The 16055-nt window shown below is 39.6% G+C and overlaps 1 protein-coding gene across 2 annotated transcripts in view; it reads left to right on the forward strand.

Annotated features, from left to right (window-relative positions):
- DPP4 (dipeptidyl peptidase 4) overlaps positions 1-16055 on the forward strand; it is a 79582-nt gene that overhangs the window by 24931 nt on the left and 38596 nt on the right. For both annotated transcript variants that reach the window (XM_013051995.2, XM_004743951.3), the window contains exons 6-10: positions 6530-6582; positions 6699-6771; positions 7804-7924; positions 11913-12073; positions 13536-13648. In XM_013051995.2, coding sequence (XP_012907449.1) covers positions 6530-6582; positions 6699-6771; positions 7804-7924; positions 11913-12073; positions 13536-13648 — 521 coding nt within the window. The remainder of the gene's footprint in view (positions 1-6529; positions 6583-6698; positions 6772-7803; positions 7925-11912; positions 12074-13535; positions 13649-16055) is intronic.

The raw sequence follows: 16055 nt of genomic DNA on the forward strand, positions 1-16055 counted from the left end.
AGAAATGCTTTCTTACTGTGACATTTAAAGAATCTTATGGGTATGTTATTTTATAACTGATTCCCAGTCTGTGAATATTTAAGGTTGACGCCTAAGTACAGAGAACAAACTGAGGGTTGATTGGAGGGAGGTGGGTGATGTGCATTAAGGAGGTACTTATGATGGGCACTGGGTGTTGCATATAGGTGATGAATACCTGACTTCTGCTCCAGGAACTAATATAGTACTATATGCTGACTCACAACATTTAAATTAAAAAAAAGAGATTGACACCTAGGTAATATAATAGGCACTAAAACCTCACTAATTCAGTATCAAAAGAAGAAATAGCCATTCTCATTCATAAAAGGTAGGTCCAACAACTATTTTAAAAGAAATTCATTTTAGTGTTTTTAAATGCTAAGAAGTATAAATAATGTATTATAGATACTAAAAGCATAAGTTAACAAAGGAAACTTGTAATTTAAAAGCAAGCTTCCATGTCTGATTTGCACAGCCAGTAATAGAACCCCTTATTTCCTTTGTCTCAACTTTACATAAAGTAAAACTCTCAATAAGTATTTACCTCAAAAAGAGTTGTACTTCCTATCCTCCAGAAGAGACTGTGCAAGGTGACTCAGACCACCTTGCAGCCTTCAGGTGCCACCATATACAAACCATTCTCAAGGGGGAGCCTCAGCCCAACATCAGATTCTCCCATGTCAGGAAAGTTTAATCACGTATCCTCTTCATGGTCAGGCTGGCTGCAGATCGCCAGTACCTTAAACTGCAGCTTTTTAGTTATTCCTGAATTTGACAACTGTCACCAAATACAGGAAGTTTTGAGATTTGTAGGAAACATTAAGGCAGTGGGGGGAGGTTGTTGGATGTAGGCAAGGAAATAATGAAACAAGATGGGATCAGGAGGGAGACAAACCATAAGAGACTCTTAATCTCAGGAAAAAAATTGAGGGTTGCGGGGGGGTGGGTAGGATGGGGGAGGGGGATGGGGGGAAGGTAGAGGGTGGGGGGGGAGAGGGTGGGAGGGTGGTTGGATGATGGACATTGGGGAGGGTGTGTGCTATGGTGAGTGCTGTGAAATGTGTAAGCTTGATGATTCATAGACTGTACCCCTGGGGCAAATAATATATCATATGTTAATAAAAATAATTTAAAAAAATTTTTAAAAACCCTGTAGGGATATTCTGCTTTGAAAACAAAATACAACGCTGGGAATCCCCACCTTTGCCCTTCTACTCTAGAATGAATAACAAATACTGAGAGGCTTTATCTCATACCCCAATGCTTCTTTACTCAGGCAAAGCAAACCATTTCCTACTCCATTTCCCATTCCAATGTGGTAACTTTGAATCATAGTATTTACCCTGAGCTCACAGTGTCTTGCTCCATTTCCTGGACATGAAGACTCTCGGATTATACTACTAACCCTATCAGCTGGGAGCCGATCAGAATCCTAGGCCAACTTCAACACATCTGTTTCCAATTAATGGATTATTTATTTAATTCAGTGGTTTTTATTGGTGTCTGAAGATTAAAATAACTTGATTAGCTTCTAAAAATTCCCAGTGGGCAGGTCCAATCCCCAGATTAATAAATTATAACCTCTGGAGTGAAGCGGACATCATTTTTTTTTTTTTTAATGGGTAGATTCTGAATGAGCAACCAGGGTGGAGAACCACTGAATAGCCATTGCCCATGTTCAGGACAAACATATAAAGACAATGAGGTGAAGGTAGAAACAGAAAGGTAAATACCAGCTCAATTTACTGTTTAGCCAAGTTCAGTAAGTGTCATATGTTGCATTTCACTGGTAGACCTCAGTTGGAGAACCATCACTGGTAGTTTGTATTTATGGAATCACTGGAGTTTCCATGTGCATTTAGCTGCTTTTGCTGTTTTTCTCATCCCACGTTGCTATATTCCTTCATCCCACTGCCATGCATGCATTTCAGGCAGTCCCTACGTGCTCCTTTTAAAACCTACGGTGGGTTATGTCATGCCTGTGCCTAACCCCTCATGACCAGTGGTTTCCCATCACTTTCAGAATAAAACACAAACTCTAACCACAGCATCCTCAGAAGCCTGTGTGACTGGACCTCATTCCGCCCTTGCTAACCCATCATCTGTTACCCTCTCTAGACTCACCGTGCTTGGCCAGTGCTTCTCACCCCTGTCTGAACCTTGCAGTCACCTCTAGAGGTTTTTAAAAATGCAAATGCCTGCAACCTACCCCACACCAACTAGTTCAGTGTGGTGATGGGGGGCAACAGCAGACAAGGGTTCTCCTATGACTTAAGGGCTCCCAGGTGATTTAGTGGTCCGAGAACCTTTAGGGGCACTCTTCAATTTTCTCAAGCATCATTCATTCCCATCTAAGGGCCAAAGTATTTGCTATTGTTTCCTCCTGGAACCTTCTTCCGCTGATTATCTAACAGTGATTCCTTTTTTAGTAATTCAGGTTTAGGCTTTCTTAGATTGCTACACCTAACTTTGCCCCCTGCCACTCTGTTCTCCCACACTCCACCATTCACTCTCTATCACATTAGCTTATTTTACTCTCTATATACCTTTGATTGCAGAGCACTAAATTGTAAGATTATTGAAAGTAGAGCACTCTATCTTCTATTTTATTTCTTAAAATATCCACTAGAGTTTTCTGTACAGCATGCATGTGCAACTTAGAATAATTTCCAGTCATTGCCTCATGCTCCAGAATGAGTCACAGTTGGAACCCCTAGCGCATGCGGACAATATTCCAGTTGACTAATCAGTTCTCAATAAATTTACCCAAAATAAAGAAAAGTCAGTTTTATGCTCTTTCCTTGGAGGTCTGCTGTGCAAAGTTCTTTAGATTCTACTCCACGGCTTTTCCATGATAGAGTTAGTGCATTCAGAAAGAGCAGTATTGCTTCTATGTTGTATCCTACAGCCTGCTATGGATGTTCCCCCAGCATCTCCATTCACTGCTGAGTGCTCCAGAGGTAATAGTTGAAACAACTATGATATGTTGACAATATTCTAAGGCTCTACTCAGACTTCACATGTATTCTTACGACCCTCTCATGAGATTGTGGCTGACATCACCCGCATTTTCCTAGAGAGAACATTGAAGCTTAGAAAAAAATTTGCCTGATATTACACAGCAGAGGCTGGCCTTGGTCCATTTAAGCTGCTCTAACAGAGTACCATATACTGGGTGGGTTAATAACCCATCTATTTCTCATAGTTCGGAAGTTAAGAAAGAAGTCCAAGGTCAAGGTGCTAGCCATTTCAGTGTCTGGTGACATCTCACTTGATGGAACATAGTTGACCGTCTTCTCCATGTCCTCAAATGGAGAAAGGGCATGGAATATTTTTGGAGTCTCTTTTATAAAGGAACTAATCCCATACATGAGGGACCTACCCTCATGAGCTTGTTACTTCCCAAAGGCTCACTTCCAACATCATCACACGTGGCGGGGGGGTTTAGGATCAACATATGAATGACAGAGGGTGGGCAACAAACATTCAGTGTATAGACAGACTTGAATCCAGATTAGAAACTCCAAATCTTGAACTCTTAAACGTAATCTTTCCCAACTTTGTGCTTCAACATCTTTCTGCTACGATGCTTTTTTAACCCCTTCCCTTTGTGGCAGTTCTCTGTTTTGAGACTCAGTCTAAGGATCAACTTTTCTTTCTCTCCAAGGCCTGATTTATGATTCTGCTTCTCCCCACCTACCTCTGTTAGATGTCCTGTGGTTCTTTCCTTGTGTTTACTTGCCCATATGTATCCCCCATTCAACTAGGAGCTCCTCAAGGAGATTGAGCCTGTCTTATCCAGTAATGCCTGATAGAGGAGAATTGCCAAAGTTTCTAACCTTAATAGAAGGATGAGTCTGTTTCAAAAGATGAAGTGAACATTCCAAACTTTTTGGGTTTCCTTTTGCATCTCATGATGGATCTGTCATCCTGAGTGATCTCAAACCTTCTTAAACCTCTTCATATTTTTAGCCTGTAATATACACCTTTTGGCTCTTTTAAGTAGAGTATTCAAAGGTTTCCCAGGAACAAGCATGGATTGTGTCAAAATAATCCAGGATTTTTAAAAAAGTATGACTTGCAAAAAGTAAGGTCAATACATAATTGTTGACATGAGAGGATAGAAGGATGATAAATGATAAGTGGGAAATACTCTTCAAGGTTAGAACCTTTGGCTTGTATCGGCCCTGTCTTATACAAGCTGGGTATCCATGGAATACTCATTTCTTTGACTTCATTTTCATGGGTAAAATTTTATTTTTTTGTTAGTTTGGCTTATTTTTTGAACAGAGACTATGTGACTTGCACTAGATGAGACTTCAGATTTAAAGATGAATAAGACACAATTTCTTACATCTAGGATTATGGTAGGGCAGACAGACATAAAGCCATGTTATTTCTTTTAAAATATCTTTAATGTATAAATGCATCCACATATAAATATAATTTTTCATAAATGCAAATCTGTGTGCATGTGTATGTGTGTGTATATATACATTATCTATATATATATATTCTTCAGTCTTATCTTTTTTCCTCTTATGTCTGTCTCCTTACTCCTCATCTCTCCCCCACCTTTTCTCCAAGTACCACATGGTAAGAACCTAGTATATCTCTCTCTCCATATTTTATATTTTCCCCTTATTCAAATAATTCTATGAAGATAGATATTATTTTAGTCATTGCTTATTCTATAAAAAATAAAAACCTATTTTCCATACTTTTCTGTAATTTGCATTTCTCAATGATTCTGTGTGGAACTTCTTCCAAGTTATCTGGCGTAGCTCGAATTCGTTTATTTTTAAATTAATAGACTTAATTCTTTTAGAACAGCTATAGGCTTAGAGAATATGAGTGGAAAATACAGAGTTCCCACATACGTCCTCATCATCTCCCCCCAACCTCTGTCCCAGTTTCCGATATCATTAACATTTTGCATTAGTATGATACATTCATTACAATTGATGAGCCATTATTGATACATTATAACCAACTAAAGTCCATAGTTCTCATTAGGGTTCATTATGTTGTACATTCTATAGGTTTTGGCAGATCTATAAGTTATAATGACATGTATTCACCATCCTGGTATCATAGAGGATATTTTGCTTCAGCTCTTCATCCCTCCTTTCCTCCAAACCCTTAGCAACAACTGATCTTTTGATTGTCTCCATAATTTTGCCTTTTCCAAAATGTCATATGGTTGGAATCATACAATATGTAATGTTTTCAGATTGGTTTTTCTCACAGGAAAATATGCATTTGAGTTTCTTCCATGGCTTTTTGTGATGTAATAGCCCATTTCTTTTTGTTGGTAAATAATATTCCAATGTCTAGATGGACCATAGTTTGTTTACCCATCACTTATTGAAGGACATCTTGGTTCTTCTAAGTTTTGGCAATTATGAACAAAACTAAAAATTTGTGTGGAGGGTTTTTGTATATGTGTAAGTTTTTAATTCCTTTGGTTAAATAACAAGGAGTTTGCTGCTAAAGGTATTTGGGTTTGGAGTTTTTTTTGTGCACATGTTTTTACTTATTGATTCAATATTTTTTTAGGTATTAGACTATACAGATTTTCCATTTTTGTCTCAGTTTTGATAACTTGTTTTCCAAGGAATTTGTCCCTTTCTAAACTTCTACATTTATTGGCAAAACAATGTTTATAAAAGGTCTTAATCCCATTTTAATCCCATTTTAAAATTTAAGAATTTTAATTCTTGAGATGGCAGTTTAAAATATCAATGGTATATATGTTTCAATGTTAACAGATACTGCCAGGTGGCTTCCCCCCCCGCCCCCAGGTGACTTTCAAAAAATCTGTAGCCTTTTATATTTTCATGATCAAAGTAGGAAAGTATTTCTCCACATCACCAGCAATAGGATTATAGATCTTTTAAGTATTTTGTCAGTAAGATGGTTGAAAAGTAAAACTATTGGGGCGCCTGGGTGGCTCAGTGGGTTAAAATCTCTGCCTTAGGCTCAGGTCATGATCCCAGGGTTCTGCGATTGAGCCCTGCATTGGGCTCTCTGCTTGGTAGGGAAACTGTCCCCCCACAAGCCTGCTTCCCCCTCTTTCTCTGCCTGCTTCTCTGCCTACTTGTGATCTCTGTCTGCCAAATAAATAAATAAATAAATCTTTAAAAAAAAAAAAGGTAAAAACTTGTATTTTCTTGGACAGGTAGACTTCCCATGCTATGGTTAATGTTAGGAGTGATGTTTGCCGTGAAGCAATACTTCAGCCCACTGTGATCTTGAGAAGTTTCCTTGGCAGGGGTGATGCCAGAGCTAGGTTACAGATGCAGTCCAGAGGAATTTATACTAGATGTTTTCTAAGAATCTCTTCCTAATTCCAAAATTGTAAGGATTGAGCTAGGAATTATAAGACATGATAAAATGTGAGATTTATCCAATGTCATATTACTTTACATGTCATCTTGTGCTCGTATAGCAAGTGGCTGAACTGTCAAGAATCACAGAAGTCTGAGATGTCTGTTTTCTTTTGTAGCAATGGAGGCATTCTTACACGGCTTCATATGACATCTATGACTTAGCTAAAAGGTCAGTGACTTCCTTACAAAATCTGTAAGCTTCTTTAGTGCAATAACATTTTTTTTAAAAAGGAAATCCCACTGTGATTTATTCATTTGGTAATGTTGCCTTTTCTCTTTTTTCAGGAGGCTGATTACAGAAGATAAAATTCCAGACAACACACAGTGGATCACATGGTCACCAGAGGGTCATAAATTGGTTAGTGAGTCTCTTCTGTTTTCGGGAAAAAATAATGACTCAACGCTCTCATATGCAGAAGCTACATAACCTGACACAGAGCAGACACTTAGGAAGCAAATACTTCAACATCAAAGATAGTGTTATTGCCTAAAATAGCATTTTACTAGTCTAACACAGTAAATAGGATTCCTGAAAGTTTCTGAACTACTACTGGAGAATTTATTATTGACTGGGAAAATACCCATTAAAATTTTAATTTCTCTTGTATTCAGTTTGCTGTTGTTTGCTTATTTGTTTGTTTTGGGGGGTGTACCTCCTTCCTGCTGGTTCTGTGACCTTCTCTGTGTCCCTATAGATATACCTTCATGTTCTTAATGCTAGGAGAATGTCAGAAGTGCAAAAGAATTTGAATAGGAAGACAGGATGTTCATTTGTAGACAGAATTCTCCCTCCCAACATCGAATACACTCCCTCAACTCACCTCTCCCAGAATGCAATGGGAAGCCGACATTATTCTGTAGAAATGATCAGGCTCCTGAGTCTTCACAGGCACTCCAGCATTCAAACAGTGGGGTTTGTGAGCTGAGCTGCTTCTTTTTAATATATTGAGTGTCCTTAGAATTATTTGGAGTTATAGCTTGTATACTTAATGATTTTTAAAATGTGAAGGGTGGGTCATCTGGGTGGCTCATTCAGTTAAGCGTCTGCCTTTGGCTTACGTGGTGATCCTAGGGTCCTAGGATCCAGTCCCGCACCGGACTCCCTGCTAGGTGGGGAGCCTGCTCCTCCCTCTCCTTCTTCTCCTCCCCGTGCTTGTGCTCTCTCTCTCTAATAAATAAATAAGTAAAATCTTTTAAAGAAATAAATTAATTAAATAAATAAATGTGAGGGGGTAGTGAATGACTTTATCTTGCTGAAATTGACTAACCCAAGGTAATCATTACATTGACATGTCAATATTATTTGAGGATAAAACAGTTGATAGATATCTTTTAACTCCAGAATAAGATATGTTATAACAGGTTATTACTCACCAATCTGTTTTTCTAGGCATACGTTTGGAACAATGATATTTATGTTAAAAATGAACCAAATTCAACAAGTCAGAGGATCACATGGACTGGAAAAGAAAATGTAATATCCAATGGAATAACTGACTGGGTTTATGAAGGTAGAGATTTTAAAGCTTTTTCAAATTAGAAAATTTGTAAGTTTTTTTTTAATAGTTAAACATTTCTCTTAAAATGGAGAAATTCAATGGCATTCAAAATAAGTTGCATTTTTTAAAAATGTCATCAAATCTCTTTAGCACTCACAATACCAGGTGTCTCCCAGAACAAGGATTTCTTAACAGTGGCTAGTTTCCCTGATGTCCTCATTGTCTCTCAATGCCTCTATTGTCTTTAGTCTCCTCCTACAAAGGGCCTTTCTGTATAGGTAGCTTTTCTGCTTTACTGGGGCATAAAAGCTTGCAGATTAACATCAGATGTTTCTCTAACTGGGCCTACCTAACCCAGAGTTACTAAGGAAAGCTAAATACTCCCACAGCATTCCAAGAGCTGACAAAATATTGTCTGGAGGCTGGGGAATAGAGGGGGAAGAAAGCATCTGTTTTACAGAGAATTTGTGTTCATTTGAACTTGGACAAATCATAATTTCCTGTTTTTAAAGCAGGAAAAAATAATTAGAAAGTCTTCTGAGGGAAAATCAGTAAAAATAAAAAGAACTAAAATTATTAAAAAGGATTTTCTCTTTTAGGATAGAGTTTAAGAAAATATTAGAAAAACATTTTTCGCATCTATAGCTGCCAAGGTAAAAGGCATTTTGAGGCTATTCCAGACTGTTCACAAAGTTGCCTAATGCTTATTAAGTTCTCATCCTATTTCATCTTCTTATTTCTTCCTCATAGTTTAAAAAAAAAAAAAAAAGAGTTTTTCTTCATGACTTAATTTTGGCTCTTACCCAGTGCAAGTCAAGTTCAGTTAAATGACTAATATTATAACAACAACAACAACAACAATCACTTTAAAAGAAAGATAAATCCCCATGACCCAGAAAAAATTTATAATGAAATTTGCTAGCACTTGTCACTTAGCAATTAAAAAACACTTGCTGGACAGCACAGCACAACCTGCAGGACCCCCAAAACAACCTGGATAAGGCTTCTTCCCAAAGCTGCAACTAGACCCTTCCTCGAAACATCTGAGTATCTCTAGGATGAGAACACACCTAACACTATTAGTCCTTTCTTAGGTAGATAAGAGCTGGAAAGATCTCATTTTGTGTGTTGATGACAAACAGAAGAATGGCTTCCCAGTTCCAGTGTGGGTCTGTTGCTAAAAAAATAGGACTTTGGTTCCTCTGGGGAACTTCCTATAATTGGTTTTATATACTTATGAATGATCCGTATTTGGAAAGAGCACACTTGTGTCTCCATATATGAGTTCTATCTTCCCATGGAGCATCTCCACTGCAGCCATGAACACTTGTTGAGTATAAGCTGAACGAGTAGATTTTGAGAATTTATAGGTTCATAAGTAAAAGAAGAAAGAAAGTTGCAAAGGCCAGTGGGGCTTTCTGCCACATCCTGGAAGGACACTCACACAGCAGCCTACCCTCTGGGACATGTGTCCCCTGCCCTGCCCCAGAATCCCAAATAACTTTCTTTCTCAGTGTCTTAACATTTTCTTTCATGATTTTTAAATTATTACTTTAGTTAACAAGTGTCTTCTTTTGTAAAAAATAAGAATACTTTATCTCCTGGTTTGAAGTGAATCCCATGACATTCACTCGAAAGTATGAGTATAGTTTATCTAACAAGAAATGAGAATGAGAATTTTGAGAGGGAGGATGAGGAGGGTTAGAGAAAGAAATAAGCTTGGAAGATGGAGCACTCCTCGCCCTATGGTAGCTGGGCTGACAGTGGGGGTGTGGGTAATTCAGAGAGTGCCAACTACCTATGAAGGTGCTATGTCAGGTTCTAGAGACACAGGGAAAAAAAGCTATCCAATAGCTGCTCTCAGGGAATTCAGCCCCGAGCGGGAGACACAAAGGTCAATGGGTAATTCTCATAGAGTGAATCAAGGGACCTATTCAAGGGCAGACACTAAGTCCAAGGGAAGGTCAGAATAGCCGGACTGGCAGGTATCACAGGCTATAGCAGGTGAGGGAGGATCAGGGTGTGGGGGAGGGGGTGCCACAGACACTTGTGCTCACAACCAGCTTTGTATCAGAAAGCACTGGAAATCTCTTCCCCCACTTTGTTTTTCTCCCTTCTCCCTACTATTCGTTCTCGGAATTTGGAGTTTGACTAGAAGTACTTTTATAATAATGGTTTTAATACATTCCTGTATGGAAGGATATGTTCTATGTATAATTATAAAACAATATGTTCTATATTACCAATCAAAACATAGATATTACCCGCTACCTTTACTTAGAAGCAATTTTAAAAACCATAATCTTGCTGTAATTGTATTCATTTTATGTAATTTGCATCTTGATCTTAGACTGGAAACCAATGGGTAGAAACCACAGGAAAGAGACATCCACTCATTATCTGAAGAAGTTCTCGGTAGAAACCCCTAGACTCAGAGTCATGGGCCTGTGTCATGTCTTATCTCTGGCAATTCATTATCTTTCTCTCTAAGCCCGTCAGTTGCCTTGTCTGTAAAATGGGATATAAATAGAATAGACTCATCTAGGCATCTTTGTAAAGACTAAATTAGATAAGTGTTTTGTAAATTCTAAATTACTACACAAATGAAACTATGACATAGGTAGAAAACAGATAAAGCCAGAACAGGCTGCCTTTCCCAGTAGGTTTTCTGTTACCGGAAGAACTGAAATAGGCATGGAAAGACGTAGAGCATGGAGGTGAGAAGCATGGATTCAAACCAGACAAGTCTAGATTCATTCTTGAGTCAGTCAATTATTGGCCATGTGACTCTGGGCAATGACTTCTCCTTAAGCCCACTGCCCCTTTCTCACCAGAGGATTACCAGAGATCATAGATGTTGGTTGCATATCAAATCTACCTCATGGTTAGCACTCTTTAAATGTTGGGTGCTCATCATAGTAATTATTACGCTGTGTTACTGTTGTTATCATTGTTACTGTTACTGCCACTACTATTACCGTTATCATTATTATTATTGAAAACCAGCATTTGGAAGACACTTGTAAAGAGGCCTCAGGAATCAGAAAAGTGATGGGGACAGATGATTTCCTAACTCTAAGACTCAAGTTTCTTTACTTCTGCTTCTACCTTCCCCCCTCCTCCCCGACAGCAGAACATGAGGTTCTGTAGATTAAATCTGCATAAAGGACTAGGAGTCTCCATTTGGTCTGCCTGAACCCTCCATGAAAGAGATTTTGGCATTTTAAGAGCCAAACAATGGAAGTCCCATGAGGAGACGCCATAATAAACACGGGAAAGAACTACATTTGCCAGAGAATGAGAACGAGTCCAACACCCTTCTGGAGAGCAAGACCTCTCCTTCCATTTGCCTCTCTCTTTGACCCTCTTCCCTCACTGTCACTGTAGGCAGCAGAGGAGTACGCTAACCCGCTAGAGTCTTTAGTTTCAAGGCTAAGCGAAGGAGATGTTTTTCAATTGGGGTCTCACGGAGTGCCTTGTCATTCTAAATCCATCCTTCCCACACCCTGTTTGTGCCAAGAGTAGTAAACTGTGGGCACCATATTAGTTCGATAGTCTGGAACCACACACCACCCACCAGTACCCTGTGGGCACAGTACAAACGGAGCCCAGTTGGGGAGAGTATGCTGGCATGTTGACTGTTTGAAAATTAGAAAGGAGAATCAGCCCCTTGTGTGAAATTTACTTTTAGTATGTTTTGCGGCATAAATTTAGAGGATTATAAGATAAAGAAAAAAATGTAGAGCTTATATTAAATATTGTGTGCTAAAATATTCTAAAATGGTCCAACGGGTTACTTATTTTTACAATCCAGATCTATCCTTGAAGATTTTATTTTTATTCATTTGTATTACTCTGAATTTGGAAGCCCAGCAAATGCAAAATGGTTCATTAGTTGAACTCTACTGTAATTACTAAAGCTAATGAGAACAATATTTTGAATGCCAAAGCCAATTTATCAGCTACTTCTTGTAACAGAACAATTTATGTCTTTTTTCAGAGGAAATCTTCAGTGCCTACTCTGCTCTGTGGTGGTCTCCAAAAGGCACTTTTTTAGCATATGCCCAATTTAACGACACAGAAGTCCCACTTATTGAATACTCCTTCTACTCTGACGAGTCGCTGCAGTACCCAAAGACTGTGCGGATTCCATACCCGAAGGTCTGTGCTCCTGTTCACGTAGTGGTTCCGTGATTTGATAGGAAGAGAATGGTTTCATTTAATCCTTCCCTGCTAATGAAAATATTGTCAGTCTCTCTTCAACAGCTTGCTGTGATTACTCTTGCTGAAGTCAACAGCATCTGGCAATTTTAAAGTATTTTTATTATCCCAGGAAAGAGTGTGATTTAAGGTTTTGTAATTTCTCCAAAAACTTTGAGGAATGACAAGCCGAAAAAGATGGGGAAAATGCTTTTGAAAGAGGTAGGGGAATAAGAATGTTTCAGTGGAGGAAAAGAGAAGCTGTCCTTGAATCACAAGCTCCTCTTATTTGTAGAAGTTGGAATGTACCCTGGATGAGGTTGAAAAGCTCAGTTACATATCCGGTTGTATTGCTAATTAACCGATTCATAACTAGTTTCAGGGATTCTGGTATAGATTTGGCACTAATGTGAATTTCACACGTCCTGCGTTTGGAATAATGGTCTCACATCTTGGTTTGCAAGGCTGTTCTCCCCCTACGGGATGCATATTTATGAAAATCCAACAGCTTTGTTAAGCAGTATAAACCGAGGAAGAGGGGGATTTAGAAGGCAACCGGGATTCTTCACTAGTATCATAATATTAATGGCCACAGAATCATCTATAGGAAAATCTAATAGTAAATGTTTCTGCTGTAAGCAACTTGGGAAAAGGGATTTTTATTTTTACCAACTCACTCAATTTGCTTCATGGAAGAGCTGCCATTTTAGGAAGACAGAGGAAGTAAAAAGAAAAAAAAGGATCCGAGACTAAATATAGAGATGTATTTTCAGTGGAATGTTATTTTTTGATGAGTGAAACTGGCAAAAAAAAAAAAAAAAAAAAACCATGAAATGCTCTCCCTAAAAATATATTATTTCTAACTAATTTGTCAATTGAAGGTATGTGTGTATATATAAAAAAGTTTTGTAGATTTCTGTCATCATATTGATTGTAAAGCTCGAATGTAGTGAACTTGAATTTGGAGTACAAATGATGGCTTCCTAATTAGCGTTATTGGCTCTTGGCTCAGGTAAACTCATTTTCCTGGTGGATTGTGTCTTTGGCTGAACCCAGCGTATTCTTCCTAGTTGTCAGCCATTAGACTTTTTGCCTTCTGGAGTCAGAGTATATTTGCAAAATAATAAAATTGATTTTTTAAAAGTTTGTCCTTGTTTGCACAAAACACATTGAGTTATGAACATTCATGATTTAAACAGGAGTGCTAGGAGCTGACATGTTTCTGCCTGAACATGAAAAAGTTGCATTTCATTATTCTCTTTTATGTTCATTTTATCTGTGTTAGATTTATCTATATAGATTTTTAATGTGTCTTGTGATTATAATTTTATTGCTCTAATGCAGACACTTTTGTACAATTGTAAACCTGTGCAAAGATGTGGTATTTTTTGTTCATATCAATTCTGTTACTGTTTTTTCCTAGGCAGGAGCTGTAAATCCAACCGTAAAGCTCTTTGTTGTAAAAATCAACAATCTCGACCCAAACACCAATGCAACTTCAGTAGAAATCACTCCTCCTGATGCTATTTCAACAGGGTAAGTGTCTTGATCAGAACGTGTGGGTTGTACAGTTTCACAGATCTCAGGGAGAACATTTTAAAAATGAATGGCAGAATCAGGGGTAGTGTCCCGTGGTGTCCCCCCGCGCCCAGAAGCCCTTCATCAGCCACTCTTTGGTGAGCCCTCACTTTGTGTCTTCATGCTAAGCACAGTTACCATGATGGGGTCGCACAGTGACTAGAGCTGCCAGAGTCCTGGGAATCATGGAGCCTGCATTCAAGGTGGGGGAGGCAGACAACAACCAGGTGGACAGAAAATTGTGAAAACCATCAAAGCAGGCAAGGGGTTAGTGATGGTGGCGGGAGGACAGGCAAGGAAGCCTCCTCTCACAGGATGGCCTGTGGGCAGTGACATAAGACAGAGGGCCAGCTAGCCACCTCAGTAGCTGGGGGTTCGGCATCCATGCAGAGGAAGAGCAGGTGCAAAGGCCCCACAGGGAGGCTGGGTCTGGTGTGTGAGAGGACCTGCAGGAGGCCAAGCAAACAGAGCAGTGTGAGTGAAGCGGTGAGTGATAGGAGTGAGGTCAGATCACAAGGGCTGTGCAGGTCCCCATGAGAACCGGAGAAATTTAGGGATCCTCATGACACCGACATGCCTCAGGATGTCACTTGCTTAAATAATCGTTGGTGGTTTGAAAGTCTGCCACCGCACACCCTCAGCCCCCTGTGCTTTTCCTGTAAAGATAACCACCTGGCATTGCATGCAATTTATGGCTGTGAGTTGCTTTCTATTCATTTCTGTTCATTATGTTGGTTTTCTTGTTGCTTTAAAATAATAACTAGTAGATACTGAGCACTCACTATGTGCCAGACTCGGGGCATTACTACAGGCTTTGTATTAGTCTTAGTCTTTAAAGTAACTCTTTCCAACAACTATAATTATATGCCTCTTTTACAAATAAGGAAATGAGGCCTAGAAGTTAAGAAAATGACCAAGTAGGAGTCTGTATTCAAACCTGTCTGACTTAGAAACAAGAGCTTACAAGTACTCTGCTAGCTGCCCTTCTCTGTGTGAATTCAACCGCTGCCCTCAGCTTCCTGGAGTTACCATCAGAGCAACATGGAAGCAGCCTTGTCAGGGTTGAATGCACCACATCCCGAATGCTGTAGGCTCTGCTCTGTAGTCATTACTTCATTGACTTGATTAGAAATATCTTTTTAACCTAATCATTTGGAGGAAAAAAATAAATTATCAGTAAATTTTTAAAAATTGCTTTTTCTGAGTTTGTCCAAAGGTATAAACATTTACCTGAAGGTTTTAAAATCTGCTGTGTGGCACCATCCATTCATCTCGTCTATCAATATTGACTGAGCACCTGCTGTTTACGTAACAGATGTCCATAGGGCTGAGCTACTATCTTTTTAGCACTTACGACCAAGCAGAGGATAGAATATATTCCGATAAATGACCCCAAAGGCAAATACTTCGGAGGCGTAAACAGAAGGGCAGAAACATTTTGAGGAGGGGGAGATGGGTTTTGATGACCCCAGGGATGAGAGAAAGTATCCTGGGGTATATGTGGCTTGAGCAGGAAAGAACCACAGGGCACAGCCCAGGGGGATGGCCCTGAAGGGGAAGGTAACCCATGTGTGGGGAGTACAGGCTGTCCAGGGAAAGAGCAGCAGGGCCTGGAGGGAATTCTTGGTCTAAGACCAACATCTCTCTGCTGGGGGAATGAGCCATAAGCCCCTACTCTAAAGAACCTTAGATCTGGAAGGGGCTTTAGACCTCACTCGTGGTCTATAAACTTTTGTAAGAATCCAAAGGCTTTTTTTTCAAGTGAGACAGTACACAGGAGTGCAGGTCCAGAAACCAACCAGACCATTACCACTCAGGTTGCAGGCACAGGCCTTCTCCCCATCTGCTTCCTCCAGGAGTCAGGATCTTAGACAGAACCTGCAGGCTTCTAGAACACACTGAGAACAGTGCTGTGGGACACAGATAAGCTAACTAAGGCTTAGAGAGGGAAACTCTTTTGCTCAAGGTTTCACGCAGTCAGCATGGGATCTGGGAATAGGACAGAGGTCTGCACCTGCCAGACCAGACTCATCAAATAATGGGGTTTCTATGCATCGAGTGTTTCCTGTGGGTGGCGACTATGCCTGATGTCCCGCTCACATCTCACTCAATACACCGCCTACCGTGTCATTGTCATGGCCATTTCACAGGTCTCCATCTGTGGGCTCTACCCTCCTTAGAAGCCTCATCCAGGAGCTGAGCTTAGGAAACATGCGCAAGTTCACGGACTTCATTTTGGCCCCGTACAAATGAACCCTTAAGTCATTGTTTGCGGTTCTTTATGCTGCATTCCTGGTGAGAACTGCCTCACTCACTGGGGATATTTTGTGTGAGATGTACTTTACTGAGGAGTCGTTTCTGGAAA

Source organism: Mustela putorius, unplaced genomic scaffold, assembly GCF_011764305.1.
Source record: "Mustela putorius furo isolate JIRA1106 unplaced genomic scaffold, ASM1176430v1.1 tig00003869_pilon_pilon_pilon, whole genome shotgun sequence".
NCBI classification, from domain to species: domain Eukaryota; kingdom Metazoa; phylum Chordata; class Mammalia; order Carnivora; family Mustelidae; genus Mustela; species Mustela putorius.